The sequence below is a fragment of the Quercus robur genome, chromosome 3 (assembly GCF_932294415.1).
Source record: "Quercus robur chromosome 3, dhQueRobu3.1, whole genome shotgun sequence".
Classification (NCBI taxonomy): domain Eukaryota; kingdom Viridiplantae; phylum Streptophyta; class Magnoliopsida; order Fagales; family Fagaceae; genus Quercus; species Quercus robur.
Window position 1 is genome coordinate 7,945,114 of NC_065536.1, and position 20,111 is coordinate 7,965,224.

The 20,111-nt window shown below is 32.9% G+C and overlaps 2 protein-coding genes across 2 annotated transcripts; both read left to right on the forward strand.

The window, feature by feature from the left end:
• The first annotated feature begins 242 nt into the window (after positions 1 to 242).
• On the forward strand, positions 243 to 3,914 carry LOC126719185 (bidirectional sugar transporter SWEET17-like). Its single transcript, XM_050421765.1, has 6 exons — positions 243 to 353; positions 497 to 533; positions 1,129 to 1,339; positions 2,024 to 2,188; positions 2,969 to 3,088; positions 3,576 to 3,914. Exons 1-6 carry the CDS (start codon positions 320 to 322, stop codon positions 3,912 to 3,914), a joined length of 906 nt encoding a protein of 301 aa, XP_050277722.1. The 5' UTR covers positions 243 to 319.
• A 13,950-nt stretch (positions 3,915 to 17,864) lies between these two features.
• Positions 17,865 to 19,725, forward strand: LOC126716916 (bidirectional sugar transporter SWEET17-like). The gene is made up of 6 exons (XM_050417964.1): positions 17,865 to 18,100; positions 18,202 to 18,238; positions 18,385 to 18,595; positions 18,697 to 18,858; positions 18,965 to 19,084; positions 19,355 to 19,725. The coding sequence occupies exons 1-6, from the start codon at positions 18,067 to 18,069 to the stop codon at positions 19,541 to 19,543; spliced, it is 753 nt and encodes a 250-aa protein (XP_050273921.1). The 5' UTR covers positions 17,865 to 18,066; the 3' UTR covers positions 19,544 to 19,725.
• Positions 19,726 to 20,111: the final 386 nt, after the last annotated feature.

Sequence of the window (20,111 nt, forward strand, 5' to 3'; positions counted from 1 at the left end):
ATGATGAAAAATGTTATAAATGATACTTAATCGATATTCCAACTTCTCCAACCAAAAAACATAGGATGGAAAAATTGTGCAGGGCAGAAGAGAATGGTGGTCCGCCCACAAACAATAACTACAAAGTTATAAGTTTAAACGTGGCAACATCTACTTATAATTTCTACACAATTTAGAATCTATAAAAGCAAAATTTATATCAACCCCTCCATCATCATCATCATCTACAATAGACACCAACGTCTTCTTTTCTCCTTCACATGCAAACACCCCCATCACACCGTCTCTTCATTCCTTCATCAACTCCACTCTAGCTTGCATGGCTAGCTTGAGCTTCATCATTGGCATTATCGGTTAGTTTATTTTCTCTATTACAAATTATCTCAATGGTTGTTTCTTGGATTCTCAGTCTCTGGCCTTCTTTTGCTTTTGTTTTCAATTTTCTTCCAATGAAGAATTGCTCAACGATTTTATTTTTCTTGTAATTTATTTGCAGGCAATATAATCTCTGTACTGGTTTTCACTTCTCCAATGTAAGGCATATACTGATTTTTGTGATCTCTTTATTAGAATATAGGAACTACTGAAGTAAGCAGAGCGGATGACTTATAATTGGTTTAGACTTTAATAATAAAAGTGGATCAATAGTTATGTGGACATGCTTGTGCACACTGAAAGCAATACCAAAAGCTCAACGAGGAAGGCTTTGAAATGGTTAAAAATAGTTTCCTTACTTCACTACTTCTTAACTTCATTTGGTATAAAAGACTTTGATACTTCCAAATCCTTTTATAGTTGTTACAAGTAATTGGACTTATATAATTAAATAAATACAACATTTCTCATTGTTGCACAATCAAGAAGATCATCCAGGGAACAAAATGGTTCAATTATCTGATTATTAAGCTTGTGGCATCGTAAGTATGCTTTCTTTTTGTGGTATTGGATTTAGAACACACAGACATGCATGATGCTTAAGCTTTACTAATTCCTAAAAAAATAAAAAACACAAAAAATATTTCCAGCGTTCTTTAAAATTGATTAACAAATTGATTAGATTCAGAAGCTTAATGACATTTGGGAGAGACAAATTATCGGGTATTTTTTCTTTCCTTTTTTTCCCTATAGAAAGACATTTTTTCGAGTGGTGAAGAAGAAATCAACTGAGAATTATAAGGTTCTTCCATATATAACCACTCTATTGAGCACATGTTTGTGGACATTCTATGGACTTCTCAAGCCAGATGGATTGCTTGTTCTGACTGTCAATGGAATCGGTGCTGTTTTTCAATTCATCTATGTGACTCTTTTTCTCATCTATGCTCCCCCTGATAAGAAGGTGATATTAATCTGTTTTTGATTTCTCTTAAAATATGTTTACATACATGTTAGAGCGTAGAGTTCTCATGCATCACTCATATATATATATATGCATGGTTAATTGTGAGGTAGTGCTAACCCCAAAGTATTGCTCTAGTGATTTCAAGGCCTCATGAGATGCATGATGTTGTAGATTTAAAACTCTTAGTTAGCATCTTGGGGTCACCTCAAAGAGATTTATTCCTAGTGTGTGTGGACTGTGAGATGAAGGGATAGAATAATCATAGCACAAAGAGCACCCATGTGCCTTTTACAAAACACAAAAAAAAATAAATAAATAAAAGTGTTTTAGTGCTCAGTGTCAAGCATGTCTGTCTGATAATTAAAAAAGTTACACCAAGACTTTTGATGTTGCCGAATAAAACAATTATAGTTATGAATTTGAGGAATTTTTGTGAACCCTGAATAAATTGGAAAATTCATATGGATGCTTATATCAAAATCAGGTATAAGGATGTATAATTCAGTTTTTAAATAGTATGCTTTTGTCAAACTATTATGTTTTAAAAAATCTATTTTAATTTTTTTTTTTAAGCATGATATGATTGTCCTTAAAAATTAAAAGTTTGCTTTGAGTGAATTTCTTTCATTACAGAGATTATTTCTTTTTCATTAACACAAAGTTACCAATGTAATATTTCAGATTAAGATAGCAAATACGGTAGCCGTATTAAATGTCGGCCTTCCTGGGTCGGTAATTGCAATAACTCTTCTAGCCATTCACGATAATAGCACGCAGTTGATCTTTGTTGGAATCTTATGTGCTGGACTAACAATTGCAATGTATGCATCACCTCTTTCGTCTATGGTATGCTTCTTCACTAATTATACATTTTATTTGTTGCCAAGAATGTAAGAATATTATAGCTTAACTAGTTGGCATATCCTAGTGCTTTCATGACTTTTAGGATTCAATTTCTCTCCTCCATTATAACTATCAAATTAAATGCAATAAAATATTCTTCTAAAAAAAATTGTAATTTGTCATATTTTCACTAAAAGAAAATGATCGTAAACATATTGGCAATCTGTATTGAGGGGGTGCCCAGGCATCCCCTTTCTTTAGCGCTACAAAAAAATATATTTTTGATGACAAAAATTTTCGTCACCAAAGTCCTATTTTCATCGCCTATGGTTTTTGGCAATGAAATTTGTTTTTTGGCAACGGAATTGGTTCCGTCACGTATACCATGTCATCAAAAGTCCTGGCAATGAAAAATTTCGTCAACAAAAGGCTCGACTATTAAAAAAAAAAAAAAAAAAAACTTTTAGCGATGAAATCATTTCGTCACCTAATGTTTTCCTTGCTAAATACATGATTCAACGACAAAATAGTTTTGTCACCAAATGTATTTTATTTTATTAAATCATATTTGGCGACGAACTATTTTGTCGCCAAAACCTTTTTTTTTTTTTTTAATTCGGTCATATTTGGCAACGAAATATTTCATCGCCGAAACCAATTTTTTTTTTTTTTTTTAATTCAACCATATTGGCAATGAAATATTTTTATCTTGATTTTTCTTCTTCTAATCATTTATGATTTAATTGACACCAATTAATCTTCTTTTTTTTCAATTTATGACAGAGAACAGTGATAAAGACCAAGAGTGTGGAGTACATGCCATTTTCCCTTTCATTTTTCCTATTTCTCAATGGAGGCATATGGTGTATTTATTCTGTGCTCATCAAAGACTTCTTTGTTGGAGTAACTTTTCTTGTCCTTTTACTTATCTAAGTCAATCCATGATTTTTTTTTAACAAAATTAAACCTATGGTCTTTATATTCCTATTTTAATCTCTTAATAATTATAGTTTGATTTTACAATAAAACATTTATAATTACAAGCAACCATGGAATTAGACCCTCGCACCAATAAAATCTTAACAATTTTAAGTGAAACGAAAAGAATTTGATTTCTATGGACGGGGGCATGAGAGAGCAAAGTGAAGTGGAGGCACACTACTCTCTAGTCAATAAAATCATTTCAAACCCTCCATTTTCTTATAATAAATTTTTTTTTTCCACTCATTTCAACAAATTTAGACATTTTGCAAACTTATAAATTTCTATATTAATTTTCTCTCTATTTTTATTGATATTACCAAGATAAAAAGATCTTCATAAATAAATTAATTACACAATCTCTACGCATATATATGGGAAAAAAAAATTAATCAAACAGTTTTTTCAGGTTCCAAATGCAATAGGCTTTGTGTTGGGTGCAACTCAACTCATCCTCTACACAATTTACAAGAACAAGTCAAAGATGTCAGTTAAATCAAGGGATGTAATGATAGAAGAAAGTCCAACTGAGCTTGTTAAAGGAGCCATTGAGATGCAAGCAAACGATCAAGAGATCAATATGAAAAATCGAAGCCTTAACAAAGGCAGCAGCATGCCAAAGCAACAGATTAATAGACAGTACAGCATGCCAAAGACCACAAAGACACTTTCTTTCGGCCCACATGAATTACACTACAATTGTGCCCCTATTGATGACGTTGAAGTTGGAGAGAAGCATCAACCTTGATTTGGTATAAATATAATGTTAGAGTCCAACAAAATGGTCTTTGTATGCATTATCCTTCCTTTCAAGAGTTTGGCTAGTTAAGAATTTGGAATAATATGTAACACAAATTTTACCTTTGTATCATATAATATTTGCAATTTAAATTTATGAAGGCCTAAAGTGGGTGGGCATGTGCAACCCAAAAGGCCCAGGCCTGACCCAACTTAGTCTGACCCAAGATTATAGTACTTGAATAGCCGTTAGATACCTCTCTGAGACTGGGACTACCAAAGTGATAAGGCACCAAGGTCTCGAACCAAAAAAAAAAAAAAAAATCTAGGACTACACCATTTTAGGACACAATTCTAATATGGCAAACTGTGAATGGTGGGTTTATTGGAAAGTGTTAGACAACCAACAACAATGTGCCATATAAAATAGTTAAGGAAATTGTATGATCCTATAATTACTCCACCAACCAACCTCATTAAGTGGTTTTTGGCCCTATAAGTAGGCCACCTCCATCTTGTATTGGTCTTTGAAGACCATAACATTTAACCTTGCTACTTGATTGGTTTTTGTTTTTAAACTCTAGCCACCTATATATACTTGGAGTGTTTATTTTGTATCTATTTAGGCCATTTGTTGATCCTTCTTGTTAGAATATTATATATTAACGTATTATCATAGATACATAAACCATGCTGTTCTAGAATACTATGAACTATTGTGGTTTTCTAACACCAAGGACTATAATATATATTTATTCTAAGCCATTCATGATTCAGGTGATGCTTTTCACTAATTTCCAAATAATAATAATCATAAAAAACGTAAAATTCATTTCAACTATTCAAATTGATTCAAAATCGATTAACAAATTGATTAGAAACAGGAGCTTAATGACATTTGGGTGACAAACAAATTATGATTTTTTGCTGGTCGTAAAGAAGAAACCAACTAAAAATTATAAGGGTCTTCCATATATAACCACAATATTGAGGACATGTTTGTAGACTTTATGGATTTCTCAAGCTAGATGGAGTGCTTGTTTTGATTGTCAATGGCATCGATGCTACTTTTCAATTCATCTATGGGACTCTTTTACTCATCTATTTCTCCGTTGGATAAGAATGTGACATTAATCTATCTTGGTTTTTTCTTAACATATGTTTACATATATGGTAGAGTTCTCATCCCATGCATCACTAATTGGAAAGTTTTTGAGTATGTATTGTGGTGGGCCTTTTTGCAACTATGGGTTGGGCTGCCTGCTGCCACACCATGACCCAATGGTTCTGGGTAGGAGAGTCAAGATTGGCTTGACTGCAATACACCCCAAGCCAGCTTGTGCACAAACTAAAGCCCCTTTACTAAAATTTTGGTCACATGCCTATGGCAGAGGAAATTGTTACAAAAGAGTTACGTAGGCAGGTGTAATATAACAACAAAAAAAGGAAATATGCCTACTGTCAGCCAGAAAATAGGAAATACTGAATGAAACAAAAGAAGAAGTAACGTAGCAATATAAACAAGATGATAACAATAATGAAAAAGGAAATAACACCGTTGTGTAATCAATAAAAATGAAAGAAAGAACGATCAATTTGCCATGCTTGGTTGTCCTGTGGAGTTAAGTCCAAGAAGGGAACCACTTCTTCAATGTGGGTAACTTCACGGGGAGATCCTGCCATGAAAATTACCCACTTTGAGAGAATAGGCCTAAATGGCTTATCCTCAAATTCCTCAATCCTTACTAGAGGGTAGGCTTATAGAGGGAGAGAAGGGATTAGTTTATCAGTGCATGCATGTTACCACACTCTCGCCTACTCTTTGTTTTGCTTTATAACTCTATTTTCCTTCTAAGTTCTCTACTCTGTTTTTTTTTACTCTTTTCTTAAGTTGTTTTCTTGCGATGTTGTTATGTTATCCCCTTTCCTTATTGTTCTTCTTTCCTGTGCATGGCGGAAGACCCTTTTATACTGCCTGCCGTGATAGGTTTTTACTATTTTACCCCTTAACTGCTTTTTTTTTTTTTCTAGGTGTGAGTGTCCTTCCAGACCACCCACTGGTTTGTCAACTGCTCAGCCACCACCACTTACTTGTGCTGGCTGTGCCACATCCCATTACCAGACAAAGAGTCTTATTTTGTTTGCTTGCTCACCATGGCATTCCCATCCGGATAGGGGTGGACATTCTCTCTCACTATCTCTCAGGGCATGCACCTAGTGATTCCAACTCATCTTTCCCTCTTTTGGATGGTATGTCATCCCAGCAGGACATTTTCCCCAAAAGAATTTGAGGGAACCCCAGAATAGGCTCTTCCCTTCTCTCCAACGCTAGACCATACCCTCTCTTACCTTTAACCCATGGCCCACCATTCCTATATTGGCTGGGTACAGGTTGGTGGTACTTGGGCCTTGTGCGTGCTCCACTTCCATGTATGTCCATAGCTTGTCTGTTGCTCATGCATTTGTCATAACCTGAAGGCTCGTTTGTACATTCTACTACTTGTTCTTAACCTATTGTGGTGTGAATGAGTCTCTAAGCCTTCATTCTTTATGTCTCACTTCCTTCCTTGGCTAGGCTTTACTTGATTATGGGCTTTTCCTTCTCTAATCCGTTCTTTGCCCCTTTTGCAGGTCTGCTAGCACTTCTGCCATGCCATTTTGTCATTTCTATTGTGCTATTGTTTGATCTGTGCTTGTTGGGCCTCTTCTGGGCCTGTTGTATGCTTTCCCTTTGCTTAATTCCAGTGGTCCAATATTATAATTGGGCTAGTATTCATGCTATTTTGGGCTTCCTTGGCCCACTCCATTGCTTCCGAGCTTCCTTGGCCCATTTCATCCTTTTGGGAATCCTCGGCCCATTCCAGTTCTTTATTCCCATGGGCCTTTGTTAAGTCTTTTGGGCTTCCCCGACCCAAATTACCATATCCTTTGTTATGGGGTTTATGGGCTTTTCCACCAACCTCTTACTTACTTAATTTATTACTTGACCTCTTTGGCCCATTTCTGCTTGCTTTCTATTTCTCATAATGCCCATGGGTTTACTACTTTTTTCTCTAGGCTCCTTTGGGCCCACTTGCTTTCTTTGAGGCCTATTTGCTATTTTCTAGGCCTATGATCCATTATTCCTGTCATTTGAGTTTAATGGTTTTCATCTCAATTTACTAACTCTCTTCCTCCCATATTGTTGGGCTTTTTCTTGCTATTGGGCCTCCTTGCCAAAGTAGGCATCGACATGTATTATGTGGGTGTGTATTGAGTCGATATCAGGCATTTATCAGGTTAATCTAAGCTTTATTATCAAGTATAAGGAGCCTTAATTGTAACAATACTAGTCATTTTGGGGTACAGTGCAGATTGACTAACTCTTTTCCATAAGGGAGATTTTAATGTCAGAAATTGATTGGATATTGTTTAAGTATATGTTGTGTAGGTGTGTGTTAAGTTCCACATCAAGCATATACTAACTTGATTTGGGTGAATCTAGACTTTTGATGTTGCAATAAAATAATCATTGACATGACATTTAGGAAACTTTTGTGAGTCTTAAATAAATTGGTAAGTTTAGTTTGATATTTATTATCAGAATCAGGTATATGTTTTATCTTTTTGCATAATTCAATTTTTTAATAGCATATGCTTTTATTAATAAATATATTTTAATATTATTTTATGCATGCTACGAGTTATATTTCAAAAAATAAAAGTATGTTATGAGTGAATTTGTCTCAATAGATTATTTTTTAACTAACTCAAAATTATCAATGACATGTTTTTTCAAATTTAGATGACAAATATGGCAACTGTATTGAATGTCGGCTTTCATGGGTTGATAACTGCAATAATTCTTCTAGCAATCCATGATAATAGCATGCATACACCTTTGTTAGAATTTTATGTGCTAGATTAACCATTGGCACATGTGCATTACCTCTTTCATCTATGGTGAATTCTTCACACATTAAACATGTCAATTGCCTGTTGGGCATTTGCAATGGTAAACATTATTGAAGCAATGTATATGTGCAAAGACCATGCAAAACAATTGCTATCCGTATAAGAACTATTGGACAAAGTTGAACAGAATGTGAAGATAAATGAAATCATTTTTTATTTAAATAAGCAAATTATGGCATGTGATGGTTGCGGCCTTGCAAAGCCTGAATGAAGTTCTTGAATGGGTCAAAGTAAATGGGTTCTCCCCTGATGCCTATTACCCATTTAAGGGTATAAAGGATACCCCACACAATAATATCAAGCTATAAGTGTAAAAATTTTAAAAATGCTAAAATATTATTTTGATTCTTAAAATATAGCAAAAGTTTGTTCTTCGTGCCTAAATTTTAAAAGTTTTTATTTTTGCCCCTATACTTTGTAAAAGGAGATGAAAAAAGAACTTTTTTCAATAGGTTAGGGATAAAAAAGATCTTTATTAAAGTTTATGGATAAAAAGTAAATCATTTTCAATAGTTTAAAGATGAAAAATGAATTTTTAATAATTTAAGGATGAAAAAAAAAAAAAAAAACCTTTTTGGAAAGTATAGGACCAAAATAATATTTTAGACATTCTAGGAGATTGATTTATATTAGATGTAATTCAGCTTATCTTCTACACAATTTACAAGAACAAGTCAAATATGTCAGCAAAATCAATGGATGTAATGAAAGAAAAGTCTAAGTGAGCTTTTTAAATTAAGGAGACACTGAGATGTGAGTGAATGATCAAGAGATCAATTTGAAAAATCATAGCTTTAACGAATACATCAACATGCCAAAACTACAAATTAATAAACAATATAGCATGCCAAAAATCACCAAAACTCTCTATTTTGGTCCACGTGAATTATACTCTAGTTGAGTGAGAAAGACCAGCTCCACCATGGATTACAATAATTTTAGAGTTACCATAATAAGTCTAATGTATTCTTTTATTCTTTTATATATATACAAAATATTCTTATACATAATGAACCATATTGGTTCATTGCAATACATAAATTCAAAATATTAAATTTGACTTTAAGCTTTGTAAATGTAGACTTGGACCATCAAACCAAACCTCAATGCCAGCTATAGTCCTCAACCTAAGACCCTATTACATAAAGGTCCCACCACCTTTATAAAAAGGTCCCACACATCATCAAAAGATTCAAAATTTTATGATAATACTTAGGGCCTGTTTGGTAATGTTGTTTTAGTAACATTGTTTGTATTTTTTGGAAATACGTGTGGGTAAAAAATTGTGTGAAAATCCGTGTAATGATGTTTAAAAACTGAAAAATGTTGCTTAAAATGTCATACCAAATAGCCCCCTAGTTTTTTTGTTTTTTGTTTTTTTTTAATTAGAGTTGTACAATATTTTTCCCCAGTAAGTCACAACTTGCTAAAGTGGCCTATTGCTCATGGTAAAAAAAAAAAAAAAAGTGGTGGATCTATGTGAAAAGTTGTGTCTACCACTTATAGATGACCACTTCAACAAGTTGTGAAAAAACTTATATTCATAGAATTATTGATTTCGCTCACCCACAAAAATGCCTCCAAAATATTAGGCCAATAAAAACTCATCCCAATTGAAACTCTAAACTATTTGACAAAAGAAATTGTAAATATGATGAATCATCAATGACAAATAATTTCTTATAATAGCTTGGGGTTTTAATTTTTGTAATCCAATATATTACATGATAGATTGTCAACATTATCCAAGATAAAGTAAACCTCCATTTTAGAAAATAAATTTTGATTTTTTATGCTTACATTTTATGCTTAAATCTTGATATTTGATTTTCTAAAAAATTTGAAAGCTCGGATTTGTGCTAAAACACAAGACCTTGTTCAAACCTCCAATTAAAAATTATGACTAGATTACTTTTACTCTTACTTAATCAAAGTGCGGAACAAGAGTAAATGTGCGTGATGAACCGATAACACTACTCTAAGCCATATCCATCCACAATCGACAATACAATGAAAGCTTAAAGAGTAGAGAAGATAGATGCAAACACAAGATAACAACAAGATGTGTTATCAAAGAGGAAACTGAAGAAGTCGGCAAAAAACATCTTCGAGACCCTTTAAGTCGAAATCAATCCACTAGAGAATAAAGTTGGAGTATACAAATAATAAATGATCCTCCAACCCTAGTCTACCCCATATACTTGAGCCCTCCCAGCTCCTACTACCAACGGACATCTCGAAGTTTTGTCTTCTCTAACTTTCCGGATCCCGCAATTCAGCTCAATTGCATATTCCACTAAATAGCTCCTTTCAATGCTTCCCACCAGCACCAAAACTTGTCTTAACACTCAGATCTGGTATGGTAAGTGTTTGGGCTATGAACCTCTCAAGGATGTAGAGATGGAGAGGTAGGGGTCAAGGAAAACCACAAGGAAAGGTGTAGATGATTGTGGGTATTACAATCTCTAACTCTCAAGTGTATTTGCTAGGGTTTTCTCTCTAAAAAGCATTCCTTACAATTTGTGGGTAATGAGGGTACTTATAATGTGGGTAAAGAATTTGGTAAAGCAACTTAACTTTTTGCCAAACAGAATGTTTCTCTGGTACTTCATGGGATGGCCCTCCTCACAAAACACTCGCGAACTTGACAGCCTGGTGTGACTCTTTAGCTTCTGTCATGTGCTTCACATGTGGCATTTTCATGGGTTGCTTATCGCGAGCTTCTCATGAGTTAGTCGCGAATTGCATTGATTCATCTTTTGAAACTTGATTCTTCACCGATCTCTCACGCTCATCCCTTACAAATAAACCCACATACATACAGGGAAATGATTAAAGAAATTGCAATCAAATTTGGCATGGAATTACAGCCAACATAAGCTAGTTGGAAGTCACAACTTTTCAAAATTTTCTTTAGTTTGATTAGTATTAATTCATCAAGGTCATGTATTTAATTTATTGAATTAACTACCATTATCCCACTTAAATTTTTGGGCTCAAATTATTTCAAGCTAACCATGTCAAACCTAATAAGTATCCTACTTCCACTTTTCTTTATCAAACTAGTTTAACAAGTCTCGAAGTCAGCAGGTAATGTTAAGTTTTTATTGCAACCAATAATGAACTCTTCTGAGGGAGTCAAGCAACTTACAATTAAAAGGGTTTTATTATTTTCTTTTGATATTATTTTTTTTCTTTCTTATATTTTCACACTATTCACCATCCGTTTGTTTGACATCACAATTTTTTTTTAACATTTATTTTTGAGTGTTTAGGACTCGTTTGGTTTAGCCATGACTCAATTTTCATAACTCAAAACCCAAAACTCATAACCCAAACCTCACTTTTTGTCAAAAACTCAAAAATTCTTGTTTGGTTACATAACCCAGTCACATAACTCAAAATTTAAGTCCACTTTTTACCAAAATGGTGGAGCCCACCCACTGACACCACACTATTTGCTTATGGTTGCTACCCACGTGGGGGTTTCTCTTGCCTCTCACAGTTTCTATTTCTTCTCACAAGCATGCCTCTCTTCCAATCCAGAAGCAAACCCAAACCCTATAAGCCAAAAGCACTCCCAAAACTCCCAGTCTGACGCCGGCTCAGATCGGGAACAGGTTCAGGTCTTCTCTACTCTTTTTTCTTTTCTATTTCTTTTTCATCAATACCCATTAATTCCTCTCTATTTCTTTTTCTATTTCATCCCAGAAATCCATTAACACCTCTCTATTTCTTCCCAGAAACCCATTAACACCTCTCCCTCGTCTAACCTCATATCGCTCCATCTCTCTTGCCCTATTTTAGGATCAACTTAAGAAAACATTTAGGCCTGCTTCACCTCTGAAAAAATATTGAGATTTTGGGTCCATCTTGTTTAACCACATATCCAAGTATTGTGACCTTTTATGTAATCAATGGGTTTTGTTGAGCTTGGGTTAGTTGATTTCTATGGTTGGGTGTGTTTGAATTAATTTCTGTGATTGGGTGTGTTTAAGTTGATTTTGTAATTGGATTGAGTTGAAAATGGGAAAGGGAGAGAGAGATATATGATTGAACCTGAGAGAAGATCACGAAAATAGAGCTTCGTAGGAAAAACTACTGATGATAGAGCCCAATCCGACGAGGTGAAGATTCTGCCATGCCTCGGTTGTTTGTCTTCAACCACAGAGTGTTCATCTCAGGCGGCTTTACAGTGTTGTTTTATCATCTCAGATGCTGTTGGGAATGGAGTGTAGACGAAATGAGAGGGAGGCGGAGAGAGGGACGTGAGAAAGAGGGATTCTGAAATATTTGGGGAAGAAAAATGAACTGAATAGAAGCCTTTCCAACGATAATATCAAAGGCTCTGGAAATTGATTTGACAATTCACTGCAAACGGGTCCTACAAAGTCACAATATTTACCATTATGCTACTGAAACTCAATTTTCAAATTTTGAAAACACAAATTTTTTGTTTTTTGTTTCCATCACTCTCACTCAAAATTTTTGAGTTTTGAGTGATGGAAACAACATTAGGAAATCAAGCCAAACACAAATTTTTTTTTTTGTGGGTCCCACGAAATTTGGATGATGGATGACGGAAACTGAGTGATATGACTCAGTTTCCATGTAATCCAAACGAGCTCTTAACATCACGTTGGTAAGAGAAAGTTTTTAGACAAAAAATTTCACATGGCTATTTATTGATTGATGACATGGCTATTAATTGATGACATGACTATTAATCTTTGATCACCTTTAAATTTTGTAAGTATGAAAAATATATGAAGATAATGTAATCTAGCGGTAGATTTGTCAAAATTCACATCGAATTAAGAAATATAGGATTGGGTTCAACTTATACTTGGTGTAACTCTAAAACATGTTACACCAACCAATAATTTAAAGTTTAATTCATATTTTGAAAATCCAACCTTTGGATCACATTTTCTATATGTTCTTAACATGCATGCCAATTTTCATGCCAATCGGATGTAATTTACCATTTGATCTTTAAACTCATATTTTATGCGTTATTTTAAACTACAAAAACTTGAATTTAAACAATTGATTGATAACATGACTATTAATCTTTGATCACCCTGAAATTTTGTAAGCATGAAAAATATATGAAGATAATGTAATCTGACGGTAGATTTATCAAAATTTACATCGACTTAAGAAATATAAGGTTGGGTTCAAGTTACACTTGGTGTAACTCTAAAAAATGTTACACCAACCAATAACTTATTGTTGAATTCATATTTTGAAAATCCAACCATTGGATCCCATTTTATATATGTTCTTAACATGCATGCCAATTTTCATGTCAATCGGATGTAATTTATCATTTGATCTCTAAACTCATCTTTTATGCATTATTTTAAACTACAAAAACTTGAATTTAAACAATTGATTGATGACATGGCTATTAATCTTTGATCACCTTGAATTTTGAAAGCATAAAAAATATATACAGATAATGTAATTTAACGGTAGATTTGTCAAAATTCACATCGAATTAAGAAATAGAGGAATAGATTTAAGTTACACTTGATTTAACTCTAAAAATTGTTACACCAACCAATAACTTATTGTTGAATTCATATTTTGAAAATCCAACCGTATGATCAAATTTTTTGTATGTTCTTAACATGCATGCCAATTTTTATGCCAATCGGATGTAATTTACCATTTGATCTTTAAACTCATCTTTTATGCGTTATTTCAAACTACAAAAACTTAAATTTAAACAATTAATTGATGACATGGCTATTAATCTTTGATCACCTTTAAATTTTGTAAGCATCAAAAATATATGAAGATAATGTAATCTAACTGTAAATTTCAAAATTCACATCGAATTAAGAAATATAAGGTTGGGTTCAAGTTATACTTGATGTAACTCTAAAAAATGTTACACTAACCAATAACTTAGTTTCGATTTCATATTTTGAAAATCCAACCATTCGATTACGTGATCTATATGTTCTTAACATCCATGCCAATTTTCATGCCAATCAGGTGTAATTTACCATTTGATTTTTAAACTCATATTTTATGTGTTATTTTAAACAACAAAAACTTGAATTTAAACAATTGATTAATGACATGGCTATTAATCTTTGATCACCCTAAAATTTTGTAAGCATGAAAAATATATGAAGATAATGTAATCTAATGGTAGATATGTCAAAATTCACATCGAATTAAGAAATATAGGGTTGGGTTTAAATTACACTTGATGTAACTCTAAAAAATGTTACACCAACCAATGACTTATTGTTGAATTCATATTTTGAAAATTCAACCATTGGATCACATTTTATATATGTTCTTAACATGCATGCCAATTTTCATGTCAATTGGATGTAATTTACCATTTGATCTTTAAACTCATCTTTTATGCGTTATTTTAAATTACAAAAACTTGAATTTAAACAATTGATTGATGACATGACTATTAATCTTTGATCACCTTGAAATTTTGTAAGTATGAAAAATATATGAAGATAATGTAATCTAACAGTATATTTGTCAAAATTCACATCGAATTAAGAAATATAGGGTTAGATTCAAGTTACACTTGATGTAACTCTAAAAATTGTTACACCAACCAATAACTTATTCTTGAATTCATATTTTGAAAATCCAACCATTGGATCATATTTTCTATATGTTCTTAATATGCATGCCAATTTTCATGTCAATCGGATGTAATTTACCATTTGATCTTTAAACTCATCTTTTATGCGTTATTTTAAACTACAAAAACTTGAATTTAAACAATTAATTGATGACATGGCTATTAATATTTGATTACTTTAAAATTTTGTAAGCATGAAAAATATATGAAGATAATGTAATCTAACGGTAGATATGTCAAAATTCACATCGAATTAAGAAATATAGGGTTGAGTTCAAGTTACACTTGGTGTAACTCTAAAAAATGTTACACCAACCAATAACTTATTGTTGAATTCATATTTTGAAAATCCAACCATTGGATCGAATTTTATATATATTCTTAACATGCATGCCAATATTTATGCCAATCGGATGTAATTTACTATTTGATCTTTAAACTCATCTTTTATGCGTTATTTTAAACTACAAAAACTTGAATTTAAACAATTGATTGTTGACATGGCTATTAATCTTTGATCACCTTGAAATTTTGTAAACATGAAAAATATATGAAGATAATGTAATCTAACGGTAGATTTGTCAAAATTCACATCGAATTAATAAATATAGGGTTGGGTTCAAGTTATACTTGATGTAACTCTAAAAAATATTACACGAACCAATAACTTATTGTTGATTTCATATTTTTAAAATCCAACCATTGAATTACATGATCTATATGTTCTTAACATGCATGCCAATTTTCATACCAATCGGGTATAATTTACTATTTGATCTTTAAGTAGGAAGGTGAAAAAAACCAAGGGAAATTTTGGGGCCGAGAAATTTAAAAGTCTATTGCAGCGGTCCAACCCACCGATATAACTAAGAAAAGGCACCGCAAAAAGGATCCCTATTGTGGCGGTCATACAAAATGCCTCTACGTCTTGCATATTGCAGCGTTTTTCTCTTCCGCCGCTATAGCATCTACTCCAAATGATATATTTATTACGGCGGGGTTTTTGGAGCGCCGCTATATCTCAGTTACCGCCGTTAAAACAAGTCTATTGCGGCGGTTTTATGTCTCGCCGCTACAGGATGCCGCAAAAAAACCCTACCTATAGCGGCAATCACAAAAAATGCCGCAATAAATCTCATGTATAGCGGCGGGCCAAAAATGTGCCGCAATAGGCCCACCCCAATAGCTCATTTTTCTTGTAGTGGATGTTAGTAGTGGTTAGATGCGAACTAGTAAAAACTTACCAACTTAATTATTGTAAAAAAAATATTATAAAATTATTTATAGAGGTAACATTGCTCCTTTGGTAACGAAGGCTATGTCATATCTTGAGCTATACTTTACTTCAACAGAGAAAGATGTTACAAAAGATTGAGTTGCTGAGAGGAAGCCATAGGCTCAATTTGGATTTCAAAAGATCAGGGCCCGTTTGGCAGTGTTGTTCTAGTAACGTTGTTTGTATTTTTTGAAAATGCGTGTGGGTGAAAATGTGTCTGAAAATACGTGTAATGTTGTTTAAACACTGAAGAACAAGACTTAGGTACAGTACTTAGATACAGTTCCTTAGATTCCTTTTTAAAGATTCTGTCATATGGATTTTTTCTCATGGGATGAAAGTGTATTTTTTAGTTAAGTAGCCACATGGCTGAATCTCAAGAGAAGAATCTAAGGAACAACACTTAAGATATTATACCTAAATTTTGTCTAACATTAAAAACTATTATTCAAAATACACTTCTTAACAGCCCCTCAGTTGAGAGATTGAGGAACCATGTTACATCATGTATTAGTAACATTGTAGCAGGCACCTGTTCTTTTCTAAACCAAATAGTAGAATTTAGTCCGTAAACAGATAAATTAAATCTCGAAAGGAGTGGCAGTAAATTTCGAATATATTGGCAACGCGTCACGTTAACATTAAAAGACAACATTCTGAGTTTGCAATTATCGTTCTTTGACCTCTAGCTATGTGAATTGACATTATTATTCCTTCTTTGACCAATAAATTCGTATTAAGATTGGACTTTAATCAATGAAAAGTTTGCTAACAGTCTTCATGTACTCAAACATGTTAAAAGATTAAAGCATATCTATCTAGCTGTTGGACTAACTTTTTGCACTATCTTTTTGTTTTTGGCCTCTTGTCTTTGATCTTGGTCTTGGAATCTTTGTTCAATTCATTACTGATGTAATAGACTTGGGGTTGGATTGAAGGTGGACACGAGTCAATGACAAAAAACTCCCTGTAATACTGTTTGTTTTCTCAGTTAATAATATATACTTCTATCGTTTATCTCAAAAAAAATTTTCTAAACTTACTAGACAATGTGTAATTAATTAATTGTTAGATTAAGTTTTGTTACCGCCAATACAATTTCAATTAGAGCTTTTATTAATTAATAAGTTGTGAAATATTTTCATAAATATTTCATGCAAAACTCACATATATCTACAACTATATTCGAAAATTTCAAAATCAAGGATGGAAAGTTCGAAGCTGTATGAATTTCATGTTACTAACTAGTTCATATAAGCATTACTAATTCCATGTTCAAATTCTTGATTAACCACTGGCAATAATCAATGTACGAATTCTATTATATTGAAGGATGAAAAGTCAAGGATCAAACTGAACTAGCTTGTGACCCATTCATTTTAGTGGTATATAGCATGATTTCTATATCCTAGTTTTCGTTTTCCTTTTCATTTTTGGTGGGTGGACAGGGATGGAGGGTCATTTTATACATTGAATTATTCCCTGCTTTATCGTCCACTTATTTTATGTACATCAGATGCATAGATAAGAAGATTGAATACGCCCCAGAGACCTGTCTAAAATGTTATTGTTATTGTGTCCATTCTCATTTACTCTTTGGTCAAACTTTGACCCACTGAGAAGGGATAGCTGCAGTTCTTTGCTAATCATTCATCTCCAACTAGGCAGTGTCATGTGATCATTGTATGGAAAGTTGTCCAATTCACATATTTTGGTATATATTTTTGGAGTAATGTAAAAGATGTAATATTTTTCTGATAACTTTATTGCTTTTTGTGATTGACAAACATTAATTTCATTTAAATTTAGATTGACATTATTTTTATTATATACTAAAATCACAATAGACTATATCAATAATTATAAAAAAAAAAATGTATTTATAGAATAATTGATATCCAAATCGTTCTTATTTATAGATGGGATTCGAATATCAAATCTCTTATTCAACAACAAAATATTTTACTAATTGAACTAACTAGAAACCAAGTACAAGTATACAATTTAATTATGAATTTATGATGTTTGGATTTAGCATTTATATGCCGGTCAAACTGTGGTATGGTACATTATATACTTCCAAAACACACACACACCAAATGAGAAAGTGATGGCCACAAGAAGGACAAACTAGCAGACACATTGGTTTTTGATGGCTCAAACTGAAGTTCTGTAATACATTCAAACATAATTGAAGCCTGAAAAGCTCCTCACTTTACAAACCCCACCCAACAAAAAAAAAACATCGATCCCCAGAATCCAATCATTAGTGTTTGTGTTCGAGTGAATTTAGTCTTTCTCAGCATGATAAGCTTAGTTAACATATTTGGGGTACTAGGTAAAAAATGATATGTTTTTCCATATAGAATGTTATGTATGTTTGAATTTAGATTTGATTCAAAGAGTTCTTTAATACTTGGTTTCTTGTATACGTTTCAGGTAATATTATGTCAGGGCTACTCTACCTTTCTCCTTTGTAAGTAAACTCGATTTTGCAAGGATTTTTATTTATTTACTTGTTTAATACTACTTTTTTGTTAAGATTTAGTGATTTACAAGTCGGAATTTGATCTCTAATGACAACCAAGTGAAAAGAAAAGTATTTTGTATTATAATTTGCAGTCCAACGTTTTGGCGAATTGTAAAGCGTAGATCTACCGAGGAATTTGAGAGCCTTCCTTACATTTGCAAATTGCTGAATGCATACTTTTGGGTGTACTATGGTCTTATAAAACCTGATAGCTTGCTCGTTGCCACTGTTAACATGTTTGGTGGTGTAGTTGAGATCATTTTTCTCACAATATTTCTACTTCTTGCACCTCCAAGAATGAAGGTATGCTTTCTTTTTTTTCTTTTTCTTTTCCAATGAGTGAGTTTAAGTTTTCACTAAATATCATCATGACACTATTTATTACTGATTTTTATGTAATTAAGACTAGGACTGCCATCCTTGTTGCAATTTTGGATGTGGGTTTTCCAGCGGCAGCAATTTTGCTTACACAATTCTTGCTACATGAAGAAGCGCGGATTGATGTTGCAGGGTTATTGTGTGTAATCTTCAGTATGATTGCATATGCTTCACCTCTCTCAGCTATGGTAATACAAGAATATATTTTAGATCTCTGAAAAAAAGGCAATTTCGTACATACAATGTTGCTTCAAATTCTCATGTAATCTAATTTCATGTAACAAATGGTTATAGAAAACGGTGGTGACCACAAAGAGTGTGGAGTACATGCCTTTTCTTCTGTCATTCATCTTTTTCGTAAATGGAGGAGTTTGGACCATCTATGCCTTGCTCACAAAAGACTGGTTTGTTGGAGTAAGTTCTCAGATCTTTTGTTTTTATTTTTACAATAATGCTATGATGTTATGGTTCGTATATCAACAAGTCAAGGAACATATATTTAATTTTTCATTATGGCTAACATGATCTAGCCTGATTGTAATATTGCTTCAATTATAACAAGTCGTGAAAGTGAGTAGTTGTAAAAAGGTTATGAAATATTACGTCCCTAGTATTGCTTATATGCACATTAAAGATTTATGTATATATGTAATGTATTGATTATAGGCTGGGTTTTTCTTGTAGTTACCAAATGGGACTGGATTTTTACTTGGAATAGCTCAACTGATTCTCTATGCAATTTACTGGAAACCTAATAAGTCATCCAAGCAAGTCCTTGATGTCTTAGAGGATCAACAGCAACATGAACCACTCATCCCAGGAGGCCTCCAATCCAATCATACAGGAGAAGTGACTAGTAGTTATAGGTCATAATAATTCTATAGAAAAAGCCGCCGATGATTAATAAAAGTAGAGGGTATTACATTTTAGCAAAAAAAGTAGAGGGTATTACATAAAAAGTTCTATTTTTGTACACTCCCTATTGGATTTGTCTTTTATATGTCCTGTAGAAAATAGTATTGTTAACTAGCATCAAATTATTCAACTTTCAATCATTATTAACATTCTAGTAGATAACCGATCAATTAATTTGTGGGTCACTCAAAAAGCTGCATCAATGCTTAATTATAATTCTTTAATTTGAGGCAAATAACAATTTTAGCCTATACTTTAAGGTCGATTTTACATTCAAACTTATAATTTTCAAATTTTCAAATTAAACCATAAAGTTTAAGACTGCTACTATACTACCGCACACCCTTGGTGCAGTGGTCACTCTACAAATATAAATACTTGTGAGGTGTGGGAGACAAGGGCTAGAGTTCAAGTCTCCAGGAGGAAGTTTTACACACATATACACTTAGATTAGGTTAGAGTAGAAATTCTATCTTGTAAAAAATAAAAAAAAATAAATAAATAAATAAAAGACTACTACTATAAA